Source organism: Pieris brassicae, chromosome 9, assembly GCF_905147105.1.
Source record: "Pieris brassicae chromosome 9, ilPieBrab1.1, whole genome shotgun sequence".
Taxonomy (NCBI): Eukaryota; Metazoa; Arthropoda; class Insecta; order Lepidoptera; family Pieridae; genus Pieris; species Pieris brassicae.
The window spans coordinates 3014587-3036782 of NC_059673.1; the positions used below are offsets into that span (position 1 = coordinate 3014587).

General features: G+C 33.9%; 1 protein-coding gene across 1 annotated transcript; it reads left to right on the plus strand.

Annotated features, from left to right (window-relative positions):
• Nucleotides 1–19903: 19903 nt before the first annotated feature.
• LOC123714341 (proteasome subunit beta type-5) lies at nt 19904–22034 on the plus strand. Its single transcript, XM_045668562.1, has 6 exons — nt 19904–20130; nt 20199–20300; nt 20790–20889; nt 20998–21191; nt 21445–21583; nt 21843–22034. The coding sequence occupies exons 1-6, from the start codon at nt 19987–19989 to the stop codon at nt 22004–22006; spliced, it is 843 nt and encodes a 280-aa protein (XP_045524518.1). The 5' UTR covers nt 19904–19986; the 3' UTR covers nt 22007–22034.
• Nucleotides 22035–22196: the final 162 nt, after the last annotated feature.

Genomic DNA, 22196 nt, shown 5'->3' on the forward strand with positions numbered 1-22196 from the left:
CCTGTCTTTTTATTTTATACTAGCTGCTCAGAACTTCGTTTCGCTTTAATATTTTTACTTAGCCTACCTTTTTATTAAAAAAATTATATACGAGGCAAACGGACAAGACTCACATTGCCAGAAGGCTCCCAAGTGCGTTGTCAGCCTTTTAAGTATCGGTACGCACACCTTATGGAATATATATTTGCTTAATTACATAGAGACGGGTAAGTTACAACAAAATTTTAATATTAGGTCCTTACATATGAAATTGGCGTTTTGTCGTACTCGCCACTTTGACCTTAAATACCTCCTCTTTGGTTAGGAATTTTAAATTCAAATTAGTACAGCTATTTACTCATGTATTTGTGCTTCGATGATCGTCATTCATTTGTTTTTTTCTTGTTTTTTTTTTCTATTTGCGTCACTCATTTTACAAAATGGAAAACTTAAAGTATCGCATTATTTGCGAGTACCAGTTCCGCCGTGGCACTAGTGCTGCGGAAACGACTCGAAGGGTGAATGATGTGTATGGCGGTCATGTTGCAAAAGAAAACACAGTTCGTTTATGGTTCCAACGTTTTCGTTCTGGAAATTTCGACCTGCAGAACCAGCCCCGTGGACGGCCTGAGACCCAAGTTGATAATGAAGTATTGAAGGCTATTGTGGAAGCGGATCCATCGCAAACCACGTCCGAGTTAACTGCAGGCTGCGGTGTTAGTGATAAAACTGTTTTAATTCACTTGAAGCAAATGGGGCAGTCCAAATCGCCTTCACAGATTTTATTGATTGATATTTGTCATGATAACAAAAAAAATAGTTCAATTGTGTAATGCGTGTGTGCTGTGGTTGTAATTGGCCCTGACTCAGCTTTATGCTGAGGAGCAGAGTTGTTTCACAGCGCTGGTCATTCTGCCAGAGACCACATAAATTCATTGTCATGCTTTCCTAGCTCGACGATTTTCACAGTAAGGAAATATCAGTATTGACAACACAACCACAGTGACCAAACTTTTTAAATTTGTTTTATTTTGACGTGACAACGTCTTATAATTCGATGGAGCCGGCTGCACGCACGAAAAAACATGACTCATGCGGCGTTATCTCGCTCTGAGGCGTTCCATTTAAGGCTTGAAGTGCAAGCGAGAGCGCGGAACGAGCGACAAAGAGGCACAATCGGCCTCCGCGTTCGACATCTGTCTCTCTCCCACATGAGTGAGCGATGAAAAAAATTGACATAATTGTATTTATGCGTACAAATTAATGTAGCTTGATCAATTCAATTGTGATTTCCATTTACTTACATATATATCCATACAAAATATCTATCAAACAAATAAAATTGAAATTTTCTTTTGAAAAAGCAACCATTCCATCAGTATTTTCTTATGACGTCGTCACGTTCAACTATCGTCAGTATAGACTTTACAGACAACCGATTTTTTATTAGGTATTATTATAATTAAAACATACAAATGAAAATAGATACAGATTTCTGTATCGTGATCAGCCTTCTGTGCTTGACCTTCGATTTTGGGTCAAAAGTCTTCCTCACGATATTGTTATTCTTATAAATAATAATTAATTGGCGGACAGTTGAGATTCAAACGGACGTCCTCAGTGTTAAGAGGTGCATGCTTAGGGCACTAGGCACTCACCAGCTCAATTATTATATTACCTTTAATCAAACTATGCCTTGTCATTTAACGACTATTAATTTATTCAGGCCTATGTTTTATTACAAGGGTTGATTCGATAATTTGCAATAAATTACACGTTTATAAGCATCGTGGCTTATAACGTAATTGCTTAGTTTTTTTGTTGTGGTAACACAATTATCATCGATTCAAAATTTGCACCAATATATCCACTCCGTTCTAGATATTTCTTCATAAAAACTAGGACTGTCTAATTTGTCCTTTGACTCAGTAATCTCTCTTACTCTCAAGTTATGTAAACGCTGAGATCAAAAGAGACAGGTTAGTACCTTAGTAAAAAAAACTGATAAGTATATAAGGTACTTTACATAATATATATTTTAATCGGCAGCTCATGTCTGAGCGTCGTGATCAGCAAAGATTTATCTGGACTATCTGTGTCCACCGGTTTCTGTCCTCTCTTACGTACACTATCATTGTTTTTAATTTATTTTATTATTGTTTATTTCCTTCAGATGTCACGTGGAACATAGTGTAATGGTTGCAGCTCCTTACAAACGTTGTGTAATACAAAAAAAAAACCAGGCGATTAAAAAGTGTGGCGCAGAGTTTATTGCCAGTTCTTCTTGCTCATAACTGGCAGTAAATGTAAAATTAGAAGCATTTAATATGTATTTCTTTATTTATTAACGTTCATAAGTGTACATTGTGTTACCTATATGAATAAATGATTTTTGATTTTGACTTTTGACAGTTTTCAGGACGATAAGTCTTTTACTTGTTAATTCAGTGTTACCAACCACTCCAAGAATAACATCATTTAAAGCAATCCTATATATCAATTATTTATAGAGCTGAACCTTGTTTCATCAGTAACGGTCCCTGACTGAAAGTCTTCAATGGTCCTTGTATGGGTCTGTGTATCCGGAAGCTATATCCAGGATGCTCCCTTCCCTCGGTGAAATAATATGCGCTGGTTCGGCTGTCGCGTGTCAGTATAATAAAAAAAGGAATCCAATAATCGAAAAGACTAAAACTAGCACTTACTATCAACGGTGGCGGATCTCACTCGAAACACTATCCAGTGTTCAATGATGAATAAAAAAAAGTAAGTGATATACGGTATGCGGTATATATTTAGTGCGCACGCGACAGCGGTTAAAATTTAACTCCGGTTCGTGTGACAAAGTAAAATCGACAATTGTCAATCAAATGACACCGATTTAGCGCGAACAGTCCTCTTCACAAGACATTTATGAACTGTGGACTCCCGGTGGAGGGCTTCCCTGAGAGATAAGCCAATTAAAAAAAGTATACTTCTCCGTCAAAGGCGGGCAACGCACACACTAATATGGCCGTCCCATAGGCAGTTTGCCGTATGTTATGAAAATATAATTCAGAGGTTCGATTTCCAGGGAAATAATAGTAAAATTAAAAATATATTATATTATTTAATTTAAAAATATAAAAACATCCTTTGGTGGCCGTTTTTAATATATAATATACGGTCAATGTAACTGTACACACAGATCGAACGTTTTGATGGCAATACTCCGAGGAAAAGTTATACCACTAAAACTTTGGACTATATAAAACCCTTTTTTACAAGGGACAGAAATACTTGCCTCAATAACAAGTGCCTAGTTGTATAATTATTCTGTTATGATAAGAATAAAAAATACCTAAAATTATATAGAACTTTATAACATACTTGAAGACACCAACATAGTCCAATTCATAACAAGCAACAGAGTAAAGTGGTTGGGACATATGCAAGGCGAACGACAGCTCCCCAAGTACTCAGTACTGAGTTCAGTACTCACACCTTGGTGGCAAGCGAAAACCCGTTAGACTGAGGCTGCGTTTGGGATGTAGTTGTCAAGGATCTCGAAACGATAGAGGTTCGAAATTGGACGCAAGAAGCACGGGATAGACTGCGTTGGCGTAACATACTTGATGAGGCCAAGGGCCACATGGCTGTATTGATGATATTGATGAATAAAAATAAATAAATAAATGATTTTAAAAACCTATGAATATTTATAAGATTTAAACAGAACAACGGAAATAATACTAACAATACCCAATAAATGATATGTATATTTGACGTAAAGACTAGATAGGATCCGTCAAAAATACCAATTCCACCAAAGCATTTGAGAGTGTCCATGTGCGTCACTTAACATCATGTGAGGCCCTTGCCCGTTCGTTATATAAAGAAATAAAATACGCAAAAGTAATCAATACTTTGACGTTTCGATTTTTTTGGATCAAGGTTCCGATAGTCGATATTCTGGAGTATGACCTGGCATTCCCCTAATTGAGCTGCGTACCTGCTCCTGAGCTGGCTCCAGCATTAGCGCGCATTTTCCGGTACCGGTACTTGTCGGGAATTGTCACGAAGTGCTGGATGACCGCTTCAATGTATCCGATCCCTAAATAGGCGATCGCCCTGATTTGTCCAACTATCTCTCAACCTCCAAAATGGAAACCATTATTAATGGAAAGCTCCTGAAGTATCAAGAGGGTCATCAGCTGATTATCAGTACGGCTTAAGTCATGGTTCTATAAAACGAAAATACTTTAACAAAAGCAATCAATAATAACATACAATGTAATAAAAAATTTGAAGCGAATGTTCCTAGTTTCAGTGTTTTCTAAACGTGCGCACGCGTCGATAGCCGATAGCCAAAAGAGCAATAACTAATAACATAGACAACCAGTAATTATGCCCACGCTTTCGACATACATTGAAACATCATGCTTTATAGATCATAGCGATAGGAAATGGTTAAGTGTTGGGCGGACATATTTCTATGTCTGAAGCAGTAACAGTATATGAAAATGCCATCAAAACATAAGTTCTTCTACCATAAAAAGTTGTTAGGTCCATGTAATGCCAAGGCGGTCAATTTATTCAGTCCCTACTTAAGGGCACTGCTGTCTTAGGTTATTACGTAATTAGCCTGAGCTGACAAAATTTTAAACTGACCATATTAATATTCAAAATCTTTAATTAATAATAATTTTATTTATATAAAACACTATACTCTTATTGTATTAGATGTCTACTAAAAGCTGCCTTAGAGTTTTGATTACATGTTTTAGCGAGTGACAAAATTAAGAATACCTATACAGTTGGTAGTAACTGATTAGTAACTAAAAATTTAGGGTACAAATTTTATTTACAGTGCTACTTTTAACTGCTGCGAGAAAAGAATGGTACGGTTGTGGAGCTGTTTTGCTTGACTTGGCGGGCGCACTGTCGGTCGTGCCATGGGACACACAAATAGTAAAGCCGATATAGAAAAGTTAAAATAAACAGATTTTAACTTATAATCTATTTCTTAACTGAATAGTTCCATTTAAAAAAAAACTCTTTATCATTTGTCATCTAAGGAATTTTACGTTCTACGGTGAATTTAAATATAATTGTATGACGTATTTATAATTGTGTAAATTAATACGCGTAAGTGAATTCTGGCAATTTGTAATAAATGTTTGATGAATTCTTTAACAAGTACAAAAATAAATAAGTAGCGGTCGGCAATAACTATTTTATATTTTTTTTCCTTTTCTATTTAAAAGAAGTTACCAATGTAAACAGCTAATAACGAGTGTAACCTCATTCCAAAATCGCAGGTTCAATCTTTCTGAGCATGCTTTTAATCTCGATTTGAGGATACGTTCTCACTCTTCTGAAATTAGGTACTTTTTTTTCCTGATGTTTTCTGCAACCTGCACTGATCTAACTCGTCTCTTTAGAACATCCCAGACAAGCTGAGCATTGAGGTCAAGACTCCGAACTGGCCAATGCTTCTACGTCTTTAGAACGGTGCGGGTGTGCATTGTCATTCATAGAAATGGAAACAATTTATTTGTATTTTTACGATGGATCATTGTTACCTGTTTCAAATTTATAACCTGTATTTTTAGGGGAGCAAACGAGCCAACGAGACGCCTATAAAGGTGTCCAAGGGCAGTCACGACAGCCCAGGGATACCCATTTTAGTGGGTACGTTACCAGCCTTTGAGGAACTATGCTCCTTTTTTAAAACAATTGTATTCGAGTCCACACACGACTTTACTAACTCAGTAAAAAATCAATGAAAATAAAATATGTCGTATTGTCTTTTGTTACACATTAAGAAAAACACTTTTTGAACGGATTGAGCGATGTATTATTATTAAAAACTTATAATTATTTACATAATTCTAAATTTTTTCCGACGTTTCGCGATCCAATAATATCCAAATTAAAACCACAAGACAAATTAAATTAAATTAAATCAAATTAAATCCGCGAAAATAGAGGACACCGTGAGTCATTTTTTCAAAAACCCGTCATCTTTTAGTCGATACCAACTCCGGGGAAATAAATACAGATAACACAACTTTCTCTGCAGCTGTGATACTTTTGACATTTAACACCTTTTGTCTTCAGCACCGTGACCACGCACGCTGAAAAGCACGCGAAACGTCGGAAAAAATTTAAAATTTAGAATTATGTAAATAATTATAAGTTTTTAATAATAATACATAGCTTCAATCCGTTCAAAAAGTGTTTTTCTTAATAAAATATGTCGTTCGTTATAAAATTCACGAAAATTTTGAATGCATTCCGGAAACTGGAACCATCATTTAATGTCAATCAAAATTAATTAACGTGTACACTTTTCAATAGTAAGAAAAATAGGACTCTAATAAAACACTGTAACTTTCAAATTATTAACGATTTCAAGAAAAACACGTGAACAAAAAGGTGTTTTATATCGTGGGAAGTTTTTATGATAAAATATATTTGGAAAGTTTTAATTGTTTTAAGGACCTTAATCACAGAGCGGCACGTGTAAAGGGACAAATAAAAATATTTGTATATATACGTTATGTTTTAATTGTTATCCTATATTTTTCTTAGCAAATTATGTTTGTGTTTTTTGAAATCGACTCTGGGCGTAGTGGAATCAATAATTTCGAAATTTTATTTCCAAAGAGTTTTTAATAATAATAAAGAAAATATACAAGAATCTGCCATCATACACCAAATACAAAATAGTGAACTAGTAATTTCTATTGTTTTTTTTTAATCTATCTTAATTCACGGAAAAATAATTTAGAAAGAAACAATCAGGTTTTATAAACGTTTTTTAGTAGTCTGTTACATTGTTTCTTAGGTTTATTGCAAAATATAGTAATCCCCCTTAGTGACAATATACTTTGTCACTAAGGGGTAGCGAAGAAGGCCAATTTGCTTAATCCATTTATTTTATTCCGATTTTATATTTTTCTTATTCGAAATTTGAAATTTAGATTGTGTAGAACATTGTATCTTTTCTTGGCTGCCAGTTCGGGCTAATTACATTATCATAATATAATAAAAAGCTTTTATATTAGATTAAAATTACATTATAATATTTGAGAGCCTTTGTCTTAGGAACGTTTCAATAAATGTTTGTACCAACACATTATACCGGCACGACAAAAGGTTTAAACATTAATAATCACCCTTAATTGCCCTGACCCACCTTAACCTTAAAAACACATAATGATACCACTCCAACTCTTAATTTTCGACCTTACAACTGTAATTATCTTCGCATTTCCTAAATATAAGGATAGAGTTATCTTTTGATTTATTTTTATAGAAATTACGGGGTTCTGACCGAGCCTTAATGTGACGTTTAGTCGAAATATTTGTTCATGGAAACTATCGGTGTATGTTACCTTTAAACTGAACTTAAAATATCGCGACTAAATACTTTTTGGAACGTTATAATAGGAACACAGATCAGAAGAAAAAACAATAATAAAAACGTCAATAGATGTAAATAGGCGGTTTTGCTCGTGAAACCACTTTCTATATGTATATCTAATATATATATATATGCATAGATATCTAGCTTATATATACATATATTGTATAACAGACGTAATGTTTCGTTGATACGTTTTATGCACCAATTTCAAGTGTGCATGAACTTCATAAAAATGGAACTATTACATCATGGGTTTTTATCAAAATTGTTCTCATGAAACGTGTTAGAGTCGGTGCGCAGGAGTCGTTTTAAGAAATTTGATTTATTGATTTTTATTATTATTGTATTAATCATGAATTTATAGAACATTCACAATAAGTGTATGTAAACCTAATAAGTGGTCGTCCCCTTATCAGCTCCACTCCCAAATCTAGTAGGGACTATAAAAATATCGTATATACAAGAAATCCTAAAAAAAATAATGCAAATCGTCTAAATTTTGCATATCTTTGATACGATATTTAGTACGTTTCCCAAAGGACACTCTACACATCTATAAATCATTTAGCATATTTGCGGGTAGAATAATTTACATCCTACCCCCCAAACCGCGCTTTACTAATTGAGCCATTTCACAGATAAGTAGATAAAACACGGAATAGGGCAAGCCCTAAATTATGCGTATTATTTGCATATAATAACTGTGGGGGTGACATATTTCGAATGTAGGTTCAAATGAGCGTAAGCGACAATTTTTAGTACGGAAATTCCTATCTTAGAATTTCTGAGCAAAGTTGATTTTGTGGTGAGATAATGCAGGAAATAAATATAGAAACAATTGAGTTGGATTCTCTAGGGATGGATTGGGAAGAGTACTGGGAATGCAGTTATGCAGATTTAGTAATGATGCCAGTTATACGTTTGATCGTGTGGTTCCTTTGAGGGGACTATAAAAACACAATAAAATTACAATAATCCTGTCTTTTGACGTTTTGCAATGTCTACAGATACTACACAAGAATATGTATGTAATATATTTCAATATTTTAATATTTTTTATACATATATTTTTCTATACTATGTTCATTCGTCGTCTAAATATCAAATAATAGAATTAAATTAATGAACTGATCGATACAGTTTGAAATAAGTTTTTAAAATATTACATTCCAATTTCAAAAATATACGTTTCCGTGTGGTCGCCTTTGTTGTGTGTGTTCCAAATTTGAAACGAAAATATAACAAGATATATTTACTCTTTGGTGAATTATGACTACAGATAATTCAATAAACATAATATCTACGGAAACCCAGCTAATCATTTGCAAATCCGCAAAAGGGCGGTAACAAGCTTACAATCAGAAGTGTCCAGACTCCCAGGAGGAACGATATTTCATTAGTCCGCCCTGGGAACAGACTCCGCGGTTCTGTTGAGAACAAAAATCAACACTTACATTGTTGATCATTTCCAGTAAAACGAGGAGTTGGAGAAATGGAGGTGGTATTCTGAACCAATTTGTTACGTCATTACCTATCTTTGATTGGGCGAATTAAAGTTATGGAAACCTTGTCTAAGGCTAAATAAGTCAGGCTTACAAAAATAGTTTTATAGCAATGTAATTGTAAGTTTGTTAATTTAATAAAAAAGTACACTCGTATCCGTTAATTATATATACTGAGGATACTGTAGTGATAAGAATATACAGTAATCAATTTAGTCTGTTTATGGTAAATAAATAAAAAAAGGTTTTTTTTTGGTCTGGTCCCCAGATTTCTGTATCTGTTTCATGATCATTTGTCAATATAATAGGAAATAGATGATCAGCCTCTTGTGCTTGACACACGCTGTAGTTTTTTTGGGTCTAAGGCAAGATCTCTTCCTTAAGGTGTTTTCCTTTACCGTTCAAGCCAATGTTAAATTGCACACAGTGAATGAAAGTCCATTGTTGCACAGATGGAGATCGAAATTACGACCTCATCCATCCATCTCGGATGAGAGTTGCACGCTGAAGCCACTAGGCCAATACAGCACTTTTCAGTTTCAATTTCAGTTTATGTTAAATATAAAGATTTACTGAACTTTATTATTTTTTTTTTACTTGTACTACTTACTAAATAGCTCTGTCCACTATAATAATTAAAGCTAATGAAATGTTATCTATTAGCCCGACAATCCATATTCTTAATAAAACAATTTAAATTGGGGAATTCCCTTACTACCTAATTGGTAGTATTAATACGTGATGGAGATGTGTTTCTTAATATAAAATTGCCATATCCAATAAAAGTTTTCGGCACTCCCACATAATCCTGCGGGATTAGCTCTCTCCGAATGTCAAGTGTCACTCAGAGCGCGCGAAATATTGACATTGCAGATTATGTAGGGACTGGCCCAAGTGTTGTCAATTGTCATCTAACCTACCTTATAAATTCATGAGAATGTATACAATTGTAGCCATATTTTCCATAAAATATTTATATTTAAATTAAGAATATAATTCATAACACTTCTCTTAAATAAGTTATTTTATTTAATATATTCACTAACATAGTTAACATTTTGACTAATAAAATTAGTTAAGATAGTCTAGATACAAAACAAACTAAGAGTTTGTCAAAATAATATCGAAAGAAATGCTGTTACTTCTAGTAAAAGACTGAAATGGAAATGGACAGGACACATTATGAGAGAAGACAGAGATAAATGAACGAAGAAGGCGACAAAATAGTTCCCTCGCTTTAACAAAAGAAATTGAGAAAGACAAATAAGGAGATGGAACGATGATAGAAGTAGAGTAGCTGGCCCTATGTAGCTACTTCAAATTAGACACATAGATAATTGAAAGCTCTTAAAGGAGGCCTATGTCTAAGGACACGCTATAAAACCTAAATTAGCCGGCTTGCCGACTAATTATTATGGTTCAGAGTACATTTTTATGTACTTGGATAAATATTTTGCAGCAATAAGGGCTATTATTATTATTTGATAGTAATATGTTTTAAATCAATACAGAAGATTGGTTAATATTAATAACAATATAATAATAATGTTTGTAATGTGTAATAATACGCTTCATATAAATGTAAATAAAAAACGATGTTATGTATGTTAAAAGAGAAAAGTCTTGCGATTCAAATGCGTGTTTTAAATAAAACATTGGAGTGAAAACTCTTTACATAAAACCTCTTCAATGGCAGAAAGTTAATAAAGAACGGTCGGAAGTACAAATAAGATCACGTGACTGAACCACCGCACCCTCTGGCGGTCACGTGGCGGGACACGGATAGGGATCTTTCGCGCGCGAAATTGTCTATGCTCTATCAAATTGTCCATGAATGTAAATTGTCGTGTATAGCTCTGTTTTCTACCGAAGCTTTGTTTAATTCGAAATTTAAATTATTGTTCTAATATGCTTTCATAGTAATGTAATGTATTTCCTTTGCAGAGTATACGTTGATAAATCGTTTAGAATAAAAAGTTTAGCAAATTATAAGACTTATGACGCGCCTTATTTATCATGATATCCATAAATTATAAAAATGTCATTCGGGGAACTCCATTTCATTCCATATCTATTATAATTAGGCAATGTTATTAATGAGCAAAGCACGTGTTCTAACCATCAAGCCAATTTGGGAATTTCTAAGAAAATGAGACAATACTCTGAACAGTCAGGTGTATACTAAATGAAGTACAAACTATTTTTTTTTATATAACAGCGAGGAAACGGACAGGGGGCTCACCTGATGTGATATAAGCATATGAATACTCACATTTCCAGTACATTCGCAAGTGCGTTGCCGGCCTTTTATAAATTTCGACGCTCTTGCCTCGACGTCCGATGATGAAACTCAGCCGAGCAACTCCTCTGACTATTCTCCGTGGTAAATACGGTAGAAGATGAAAGACCATACATGTCTTCGCAACGCCAAGGGGTCAAGCCGCTCGGAAAGTTTCTGGATTCGAATCGCTCATTAATTACGGTTAAGTGGAAGGAGCTGGTACTGGGGAGCATCCACCTAGAGGTCAAAAACTCCATGTGGGGCTGAATTTGCGCAAATAGAGTTGAGTCTTTGAAATTCCTTTTTCCCACCATGAGTCGTGAATTTTTACATCAATTGAGCTTGTGACCGATTCAAACCTATACTTAGCATTTCGCTGTAGGGCTGAACTGTCATTAATGTTATTTTGGTGAGTGATTAAATTGATAATTATAGCAATTACACGCAATTAATCATTGTGAATTGAGATTTTTTGTTTAAGTGTTAATAATTTATACTTTCTACTTTTTAATAATTAAAAATCCATTAATATTTCACCAATTGGCAACAGATAATAGAACAAATTGGGATTCCATACTTTGCACAAGAGAAAAAAAAAAAAAAAAATGAGTGACGCTTCAACCTTTTTAGGTTTGGGCATCAGGTATCTGTTTCATGATCGGTTTTCAATAGGCAAGTAGGTGATCAGCCTCCTGTGCCTGACATACGCCGTTGACTTTTAGGGTCTAAAGCAAGCTCCTCAAGATATTTTCCTTCACCGTTCGAGCGAATGTTAAATACGCACATAGACAGAAATTCCATAATTGCATCGGGGATCGAACCTGGCCTCAGGGATGAAAGTTGCACTCTGAACCCAATAGGCCACCACAGAGCAATAACATCAATATTTTTTTTTAAATGGAAGGACGCGTCACATGGTCAAGATCAGTACAGCATTAGCTAAAATTAAAATAAAAACGTTGTCGAAACAGTCATTTGTATTTTACACAGCATCACGCCGGATCCTGTCCAGATGCCATGATAGTTATCCCCAAGAATCCTGACCTTTCATAAACTACTTACTTTATTTTATTTAGTTTATTTTTTAAACTGGCCATACACAGACTACATTTCTCGCTATTAGTTAAGTGTCATTTTGACATGCGTAGATGACCATAGTTACCCCGGGGGCTTAATTTGAACACCGTGCGATTTACCATTTTCACGCTATTTTATTTTTCTTCATTCGTCAATTTTATCGCCATATCATCGAAAACTGTACTCATAGCTCATTTTTTTTTAAATCTTCTGAGAAAGAAAAATGTCTCGAAGCCCAGCCAGAACATTAAGGCTAATATACGCTGCAAGGGCAGTTGTTTTAGCTATGGACAAAAATACATTACATAGTTACAACAAAATTCCTCGCAACAGTATGATGCTGCATGTATCTAAATTTGACATCAAAACGCCGCAGGGCGCAGCTCATAAAATATTTCCTACAAATAACAATAACGACATAAAGACACGCACGTCCGTCCACTTCAGTGATCGAGAGGATAATGCGCGATAATTCTAAATTTGAATTTGAAGAACGGTCGCGCACGGGCCCGGGTTGCCAGTTATATAATTAGAAAATGAAGGGGTTGCATAGCCTGCGGCGTCACTACTATCGCTCAGCATCGATACGAAGAACCGGCTAGCGATGTATAATATCGATGTTACTTTTTTTTAACGAAATTTATATAAATAAAATTAATGTGTGTTTTATTATATTATTTTATTTGCCTTATACTTTATTAGATGAGACAATAACTCTTTTATTTTTCCATTTTTTTCTACTATAGTTGTAAAAGTCAAAAGTCAAGAATCATTTATTCATGTAGGTAACACAATCAATACTTATGAACGTTAAAAAAAGAAATGCTTCTAATTTTACATTTACTGCCAGTTCTCAAATCAACGGCGTAGAACGGAAGAGGAGAACTGGCAGTAAACTCTCCGCCACGTTTTTTGTTTAACACAACGTTTGTAAGGAGCTGCAACCATTACACAAATCAGAAGACAAAAAGGAATAAATAAATTTCTTACATGGCAATTTTGTTTGACTTTCCATATATTCATGAACTAATTAAACTATAAAGAATCTATCCAACGTAAAAAAAAATTCTAACGATTACATTTCAACCCAACGACCTATGGAGACTATGATCCATATTAAAGTAATTTCTAAGCAATTTCTCTGTCAGTAATATATCATTAGCATACCACCGAAATGCATGACATTGTGACTGCCGGAGGCTGTCAAACTGTTTAAAGTGACTATGCGTTATGATTTCGTAAAGACCTTAACTAAAGATTTATGTTACAAAACAATAAAATATAAAAGATTACGTAAATCTACAGTGATATCGTTAGCAAGCGAATACATCTTTATGTATTTATTTAGATACGAATTCGGTAATTTATCATAAGCAATGATTATTTTATAAACACGTTATTGCGAATATTAGCATGGACTATTGTCATCAATATTAACACGTCAATACCGCATGTTATAGATAAAATCAAAATATCTTTATTTTATTTTTAAAACATCTATCAATGATGCTTCGCTCTTATTCACCATGGCGTATATTGCCTATGTTATTGATAATGTAGCTATATTTGAACATCTATTTAGGGTATCGTATTTAAGCAACATTTATAATATTAATAATTTTTATGTAAAAAAATGGCGTTTGCAGCGCCATCTAGTGATAGTGTTTAAAGTTAAATTTTATTTTCAAATTTTCTGTACTGGTATATAACGATATAGTGCGTATTTAATAAAAACCTAATCCGGTAAAGTCTATTTTTATTTAAAACCGTTATATTCTAATTTAGCGTAAAAACTTTGTACCCCAGGGGCGACTTGTTACTGAACTTACATTAAAATCTTATTGAATATTTACTCACATTATGTTGTCACAGCAGGTTAAGCAGACGAGATCGTGTTTTTTATTGATTTGTCTTCAATGATTTTTTATGGCAAGCCCATTGGTGTGTGGCAAGCCTCTGATGGAAGTGTATACGCTTTCTTTAAACAAATGGAGGTCGTATCTCCCATAGCAGATCCCCACTGGCAGTCCCCACAGTTGAAAAAGAAAAGTCTTGTGAAGCGGCTCGTACGGTGTTGATGGCAGGCTACTTAGTATACTGTAAAACATTTGTATTGAATCTATCAATTGGAAAATGATCTATGAATCGTGTGATTGGTCTAATGGACGTAATGTGTGTATCATATGTCAGGTAATGGATAAAATGTGCATTGGCCAATCACAATCGAACGGAAAGAACAATCGTTTCGTCTTTTGTTTTATTGGGCCCTTGGGCCAGTCGTGTATCATAAAATTATTTTCTAAATGGAGGAGCACTTTCTACATACTCTTTCGCTTTTGGGGCAACAAATGTCGAGTGCCTGCCTCATTTAACATTTATTTAGTACTTACCAAAGGTTTCTTCAAATGTTATTTCGAAAATTGTATATAAATAAATTTAGACATGTGAAAGGAATCAATAATATTTATTATTACAATCAAATATACAGTAAAATTTTCTTAACCCTCATAAAATTATTAAAACAAATTTAATATGCTTGATCCAGTGGAAATGCTGCCCTTTGATGCGGTTGATGATGCACTATGGCAGTTTTGACTTTTAACGCAAATATAAAATGATATTAAAAAATATGGCTCGCTGAATTGCGATACTTATTCGTTGAGCAAGGAAACCACCAGCTCTGAAGACAACTATATTATCTACCAGGCGCTAATTAAAGAATTAAGTGTGCACTTGAACCCCACGACCCAAGAGTCTTTCCTCTGAAGGGAAAACAATCGAAGTTGGAGGAAAGACTCTTTAACTGGAGGCATTTATTACTTTCTGCCTGGGCTGCAGCTTAAAATAAATAAGAAATATATATTAAATAATAATAAAAAAACATATTTATTTTTAAAAACGTTCACAAAGAAATAATTTAAACGGTAACAGCATTCATAGCGCTTCCAAGCAACGGCAATAATTAAGTGTGGTTTTACATTTTAAATTGCAAGAGGACTCGCGAGTGCGTTGCTGGACTTTTAAGATTTGGTACGCCATTTTCTTTAGTCGAATCATTCAGAAATTGTTGGAATGGCCGCTGGTTCCGTAAAGCTATGAATTACAGAATTTCATTAATTGTTATCGTTATTATATATTTTTGTTATTAATGGCTTCAAGCCTCTTCAAATCAACCGTGGTAGGGACAAGAAAAAGATGGCGCGTAACCGAAAAATTACGGCAATTGACGGTAAAAAAATCCTACGCTAATAAAGAAGTTTCATTTCAAAAATATTTTTAAAACGTATCTACGAAATTTAGGTGTGACACTCCAGTAAGTTAAAATATGTATTTGTAATACAAAAACTTAACCAAATCTAGTTTCAATACCTGTCAAAATATTTTTGCTATATTAAGTTTGACAAGGCCCAGTGCGACTGACATGAGACACGAAATAATCTAGCAATCTAGAACCTGGTAACACCCAAATTTGTATTAACACTGTGGGAACGAATAAAATGTTTCAGATTCTCACGTTCATCAGTTATAAGTGGAATACCAGAAGGCATTGATCGCGTGACAAACGTTGAGAAATTATTCCGATGGGAACCGAACCTAATACTGGGCTAACTCTGACAAATTGCAAGGATTTACTCCAAAAATGCGTTAATAAGTTGTAAAATTGGACCTATGTTACACCGTATTGATTATTTATTTTATATTATTTGTTAATGTAAAAAATGTTAAAATTCCTTTGCCTTTTAATTTGTAATTTTAAATGTAAGATCGGAACTACTTCTATACATAATGTTATGAAGGCAAAGTTTATTTGTTTGGGGTAATCTCCAGATTTACTGAACCGATTTTGAAAAATTCGCTTACCAATATATAGCCACGTTATTTTTGAGTGTCCTTGGCTATATAAATTGAAAAATGAACTTTTCGTTGTAGTGGGGTTTGGAAAGTCCGAGATTTAGAGCATTTTTTGTCTAGCTTTTATATAATACAAAAATATTTCGTGAAAAAATACTTATTGGTTTTCACCGATATATAATCTACGTTCCCCGGGTAAGTGGTGATGTTTTAAACAATGTTAAAATATAATGTACACTATTTACTATCAACCAGTATCACTTCAACATTCTGCATGCCACAAGTGAGCGTTTTTTAAGGCAGTTTTTGCCGCGCACCACTGTAGTATTTCCGAACCAATTCAACTTAGGGTCAAAAATTGAGCTACCAAGTTTTTAAATGGTGACAAGGCACTTACGAGCCTTCTGGCAATATGACTGTCCATGGCAGTGGTATCAGTTAACATGAGGTGAACCTTCTGCCCATTTGCCTCCTATTACATAAATGACTGTAATGTAAATGCTAAAGAGACTGCCTGCTCCTGGAATACTCTCGGTGTGTAACTACACGATGTTTATCTTCTTCTTTTAGTGCCTGTCCATTACTGGAGGTTTACCCTGGATTTTGTCCATTATAATGTGTAAAATCAACGGCTTAATATAAGTGGCTCAGGTACACAACTTTATGTTCTGCACGATTTTTTTTAAGTTCCTAAAATTATAGTATACCAATGCTTGACGAAATTGATTAACTCTATGAAGACTTAGCAAAAGTGCACAGCTCTATCTCTACAAACTATCAAACTACCTCTATGGAAGATGTCAATGCACAAATACTTAGGAATGGAGCATGAACATTCAGTTACTAATAGAAAATTGTGGAATGTCTTAGTTGTCTTGTCCATCGTTCAACAACTGAGCGTTTTGTAATACCACCACTATGTGGAACCAGCTTCCCGCTGATTTATTTCCGAACCGATTCGACTTAGGGTTCTTCAAGATAAGAGGGAACAATTTAAAAAAGGATGCAATTGCATAGAGAGAATACATCTTCTTCTTCAGGTGCCAGTTAAATACTATAGATTGGCCGATAACAACTTGAAATGCCATATACCTTGCGCTATACTAAAAAGCTCCTAGGCGGATGTGATGCAGGTCCACTACCATACGTTAATACTGTTCTATAAAAAAATGACTTAAGTAAGCCCGTTTGCCTCCTGTGACATAAAAAAAATGTAGTCCAAAGAGGCCTGTGTTCGAGTTTATGTACTATAAAATTCTAATCTATAATCAAAATACGCGAATGATATCCACGATTTGTGTCTTGTTACACTTCGGTGTAACAAAGCTCTCGTAAGTTGCAATTATGTTATGCTATCATTTCGTTAGACTAGGTTAAGCTCAGTCGTGACTTTCCAAACACGTTTGACGCACTCTTTGATCTGGGTAGGCGTCGGCGCCTAAATTTTAACAAATTATAGGTACGTTTATTGTTTTGAGTCACTGGAAGGGTAAAGGCTGGAAAGGGTATGGGGCATAGTAATTATTATTGCATTTCAGAGAAATAATGTGTAAGGTAAGGCTTAACTTTTTTAAACACTAGGATCTTTTTTGTATCGAAGTTAACATAAACACGGAATATAAACTGGAACAACGCACTATAGGAAGTTTACGTTCTGAAATCGATTTCAATTAGTTAAATTATTTTTCTGACTTTATTAGATTAGATTTATATTATTATTAAACCTTTATTACTAACACCCAGTATTATATTTATAAACATTTGGTTTAGTACATAATCTATTACAACGTATATACAAGTTTTTGTGATCAGCGTTGCATGACACATATCTAGACCTCTTCCAGCTGCTTCTATTATTTAATGTTAACTCTTCTTGTCCAACTTGTGCCTCCAATTCTCTATATATCATCTGCCCATCTCTTGTCAAGACATAGTGTCGTGAAGTGAATTCTGGATTTTTTAAATGATTTTTAATGAATTCTTTAAAACCTGTTTACGATGCTTTCCTTTTTTTATTTAAATAAAGTTACATATGTAAACACCTAATAACGATTGTGATTTCATTTTGCCAAAAACAACGCTTACAAGAAATACATTGTAAATTATTGCGAACCAATTTGACCTAGGGTTCTACGAGCGTAACAATTTTTAAAGGACCAGCAACGCATTTGCCAGCCCTCTGGCATTGAAAGAGTCCATGGGAGTATCACTTAGCATCAGGATAAGGTTTCACGTAACATCAGGTGAGCGTCTTGCCCGTTTGCCCCATGTTCTATTAAAAACTACGCAACGGCCTGGTGCGACGCCATTTTGTCTAGAGAAACGTTTTGCCGGGTTCTTGAAATTTGAATTTTTTAAACCATTTTAAGAGTAAAATAACAATTTGTATAGACTCTAAACACACTAATAAATATGCTGAAATTATTTTTTACATGTTGTCGAATAGCATATTGTGTGTAAAATAATCAGGGATATTGCTAATTAAACAGGCTCCAAAACAAACTGATTTTTTAATTTTTTTCCAAAACCAAATAACAATTTTCCCTTTAAAACCTTACGTTATCTCAAATGGACAATATTCATCCATTGAAAATAGTCCATAGGCTATGAAATATTTTTAAAGCGTAGCTAAAATGTGAATCGACCAATAAGATTATTAAATCGCGTACGCTGCGGAAACTATTGATAATAAAGCAAAGTGATAATACAGTTTTATAGAATACATCTAAAAATCGCACGAAATAAACAAAACATATTTTTGCATTAAAAAGTGTTTTTACTATAGAACATGTGCCACGACCTAATTAATGCGAGTGAATCGAAAAGCACTAATATTATATATAAAGATGGACAATTGTAGTCGTTATATTATTAAATACATATTTATCCTTTGTTTTAAGGTGGTTAGAACTGATTATCTCAATTTATAAATCAGAATTATGTTTTTATACATTTGCTAGCGGTACTTTGTCTACTGATACTACTTAGCTCACCTGCTTTATACAATATCAAAAATGGCGCACTAATATCGATTTGACCATTAGAATAAATAAGCTGTATTCAAAATGGTAATAACAGTGTAGTTCTGATGTTAGATAGCGCAGAGCTATTGAAATTATAGGTTTACAACCACAACTATTTATTTGATAAACTTCGATGAATTTTATAAATTGGTGGTTCGAATATTTGTATGAGTCATTTAGGTTTTATAAGCAATATCAGCCAATTAATTGATTATATTAATAGTGTATGTAGGTTGCGTTCAATAGATGCCACTATAGTAGTTAATATAGGAAATAGGTACCAACTTTTTTCATTTCTATATTTGCGTATGTAATTATTTTATAAAATAAATATATTTGGATTTTCGAAGACTATCTATCCTTAATGTGCAGGCAAAGCATATTGGTATAGAAACATAATACTACAGCCATTTAAAGAATATTAATTACCCTGTCGGAAGTTATAGGGCTAATGCTTATTTCAAAGAGATCTGCCACCTAGTGGTAAGTAGTGGTAGTAAATCATGTAACGCTATCTGTCGTTTATTTGCTATTTGACAACAGATGGCAGCAAGAAAACATTTTAGTATGTAATACTCATTTTGAAATTTTCTTAACATTAAAAATAATTTTCTTAGGTCTGAAAATAATTACCGTAGGCGCTATAAATAATGTATTCAGTATATAAATTATCTTCGTAGACATATAAACCAAAACAAAAAACTTCAACGAATTGTTAATGACATAGTCCTGACAAATGTTTTGTTAATTGTCAAAAGTGAAATTTGATTATAGAAAAATTGTTTGTCATTCCCGTTGCATCTTGAAAACTGTTTGTAATTCTCTAAAAAGAATAATTCTTATATTATAATCACTAAAATGGCTTTGTTAGATTTTTGCCGGTTGGATGAGAAAATTAATTTAAAACCGGCTGACTCTCTTGCTACTTTTCAAAATGATGTCGTAGGCTACACTCAAAACTTCTTAAATAGTGCTCAACTTGCGGCTCCACCGTTCGCAAACGTAAGTAAAGGTTATTTAGTTTAATGAAAAGGCTATTTTATTGAAAATGTAATAAAGTATTTTTGTAGCCAGTAGAGACTTTGGCTCAATTCAGCACTAAGGATGAGACGGGCCGGCAGATTAAAATGGAATTCGATCATGGTACTACAACGCTTGGTTTTCGATACAAGGTATGATTTAGTTTTCGTTTTTGTGGATTTAAATGCACCTATATACAGTGGTACCTCTATATACGAATGTTTTGAGATACGAGAAGCTGAGTGACCGATATCTTGTTTTCGAGAAATCGCACAATGAGTGAAGCCAATAGTTTCTCCTACCGCAGTCTGTTTTCTTGAATACCTCGTTTTCTCTTTGTACATTATCACATTTATTTTCGGGTCTGAAGAACATGAGATCTATTGAATAAAGGTGTAAAATCATTATCTTATTACAAACATACTGAGCTTTATTGTACTGGCACCCAAAACACTATGTTTTGGGTGCTACAATAGATTTATGGCCCTAATTTTAATGGGAAAAAAGTCTTTGAGTTACATGCTATTTGACATAAGAGCATGGTTATGGTTCCATTTAACTTAGTTGGTTTTACAATAGTGCTATATACTTAAATATCATAAATATTATATGTCTTCAATAAGATTTACACTTATGTCCAGGGAGGTGTCCTGTTGGCAGTAGATTCTAGAGCTACAGGGGGCCAGTTTATTGGCTCTCAGTCCATGAAGAAGATTGTAGAAATCAACGATTATCTTCTTGGTGAGTTTAAGATTACATAATATTGCTGAATTTTCTATAATATATTAAGTGACCGTAATTCTGTTTATTGGAATATTTGTCTTTATAAATTAATAATGTTTTAAATAGGAACACTTGCTGGAGGTGCTGCCGATTGTGTCTACTGGGACAGAGTACTAGCAAAACAATGTAGACTGTATGAATTAAGAAATAGAGAACGCATCTCTGTAGCAGCTGCCAGCAAACTGATGGCAAACATGGTTTACAACTATAAGGGTATGGGATTGAGCATGGGCATGATGCTTGCTGGCTTCGATAAGAGGGTATGTAAAAACTACAACACTAAAAGTATATTTAAAATTAAATGTTTCACTGTCATGTGTAACTCCTGTAACTGAAATAACTGTTAGAACATGTATGTGATTGTGTACATATGTGCCTCTTTATAAATTTATTTTTACATTTAATATCAATGTATGTATGTGATTTATTTTTGTTGTATAAGTTTGAAATTTATGACAATCAGAAGCTGCAAACATTTAGGTATTAAAGTAAAATTTACTTGGAAATTTACAGGGTGCACAATTATATTATGTGGACAGTGAGGGAACACGTACACCAGGCAAAGTGTTTTCGGTCGGTTCTGGATCAGTATATGCCTTTGGTGTCCTTGATTCTGGATACCGCTGGGATCTAGAGGATTTAGAAGCACAGGGCAAGTATTCTCTTTTCTTTATACTTTAAAGCTAAGCTTTGTTTTCAGGTTGAAGTTTTTTTTAGTTCACTTATTCCATTGGTTGAAATCTTTTAAAAGCAACTCTAGGCCTTAACATTAGTTATAAAAAAAGATTTAATAATGTTCAATTAGTTGAACATTAGTTCAACTATTTATAATAATAATTGGTAAAAATTGCTTTTCTGTATTATTAAAGAACTTCTCTTGCATAGATAAATTATTGCATTATTATTTCTAGAACTGGGTCGCCGTGCAATCTATCATGCTACTCACCGTGATGCCTATTCAGGTGGTATTATCCGTGTATACCACATCAGTGATAAAGGATGGGTTAACATATCTAATGAGGATTGTTCTGACCTCCACTACAAGTACCAGGCAGAGAAGGGTGTTACTGAATAATTTTGATTAAAATGTATGTTATAAATGATGTGTTACTTATTATTATGTCAATAAACTAGCAGCTTAATAACCTAATACTTGCGTATTTCCGGATTTGGAGGAAATATCCACTCAACACATAACTACTTGTTTGAAGCTCAAAGAGGGTGTGTTAATTACGCTTACCTTATTAAACTACTTGGTTTGGGAG

Excerpts from the sequence above, each read along its gene's own strand:
- LOC123714341 (XM_045668562.1), top strand. The coding sequence starts at position 19,987 with ATGGCTTTGTTAGATTTTTGCCGGTTGGATGAGAAAATTAATTTAAAA. Across the intron at positions 20,131-20,198 it reads CGGCTCCACCGTTCGCAAAC|CCAGTAGAGACTTTGGCTCA; the intron begins GTAAGTAAAGGT and ends GTATTTTTGTAG. Across the intron at positions 21,584-21,842 it reads AGAGGATTTAGAAGCACAGG|AACTGGGTCGCCGTGCAATC; the intron begins GCAAGTATTCTC and ends TATTATTTCTAG.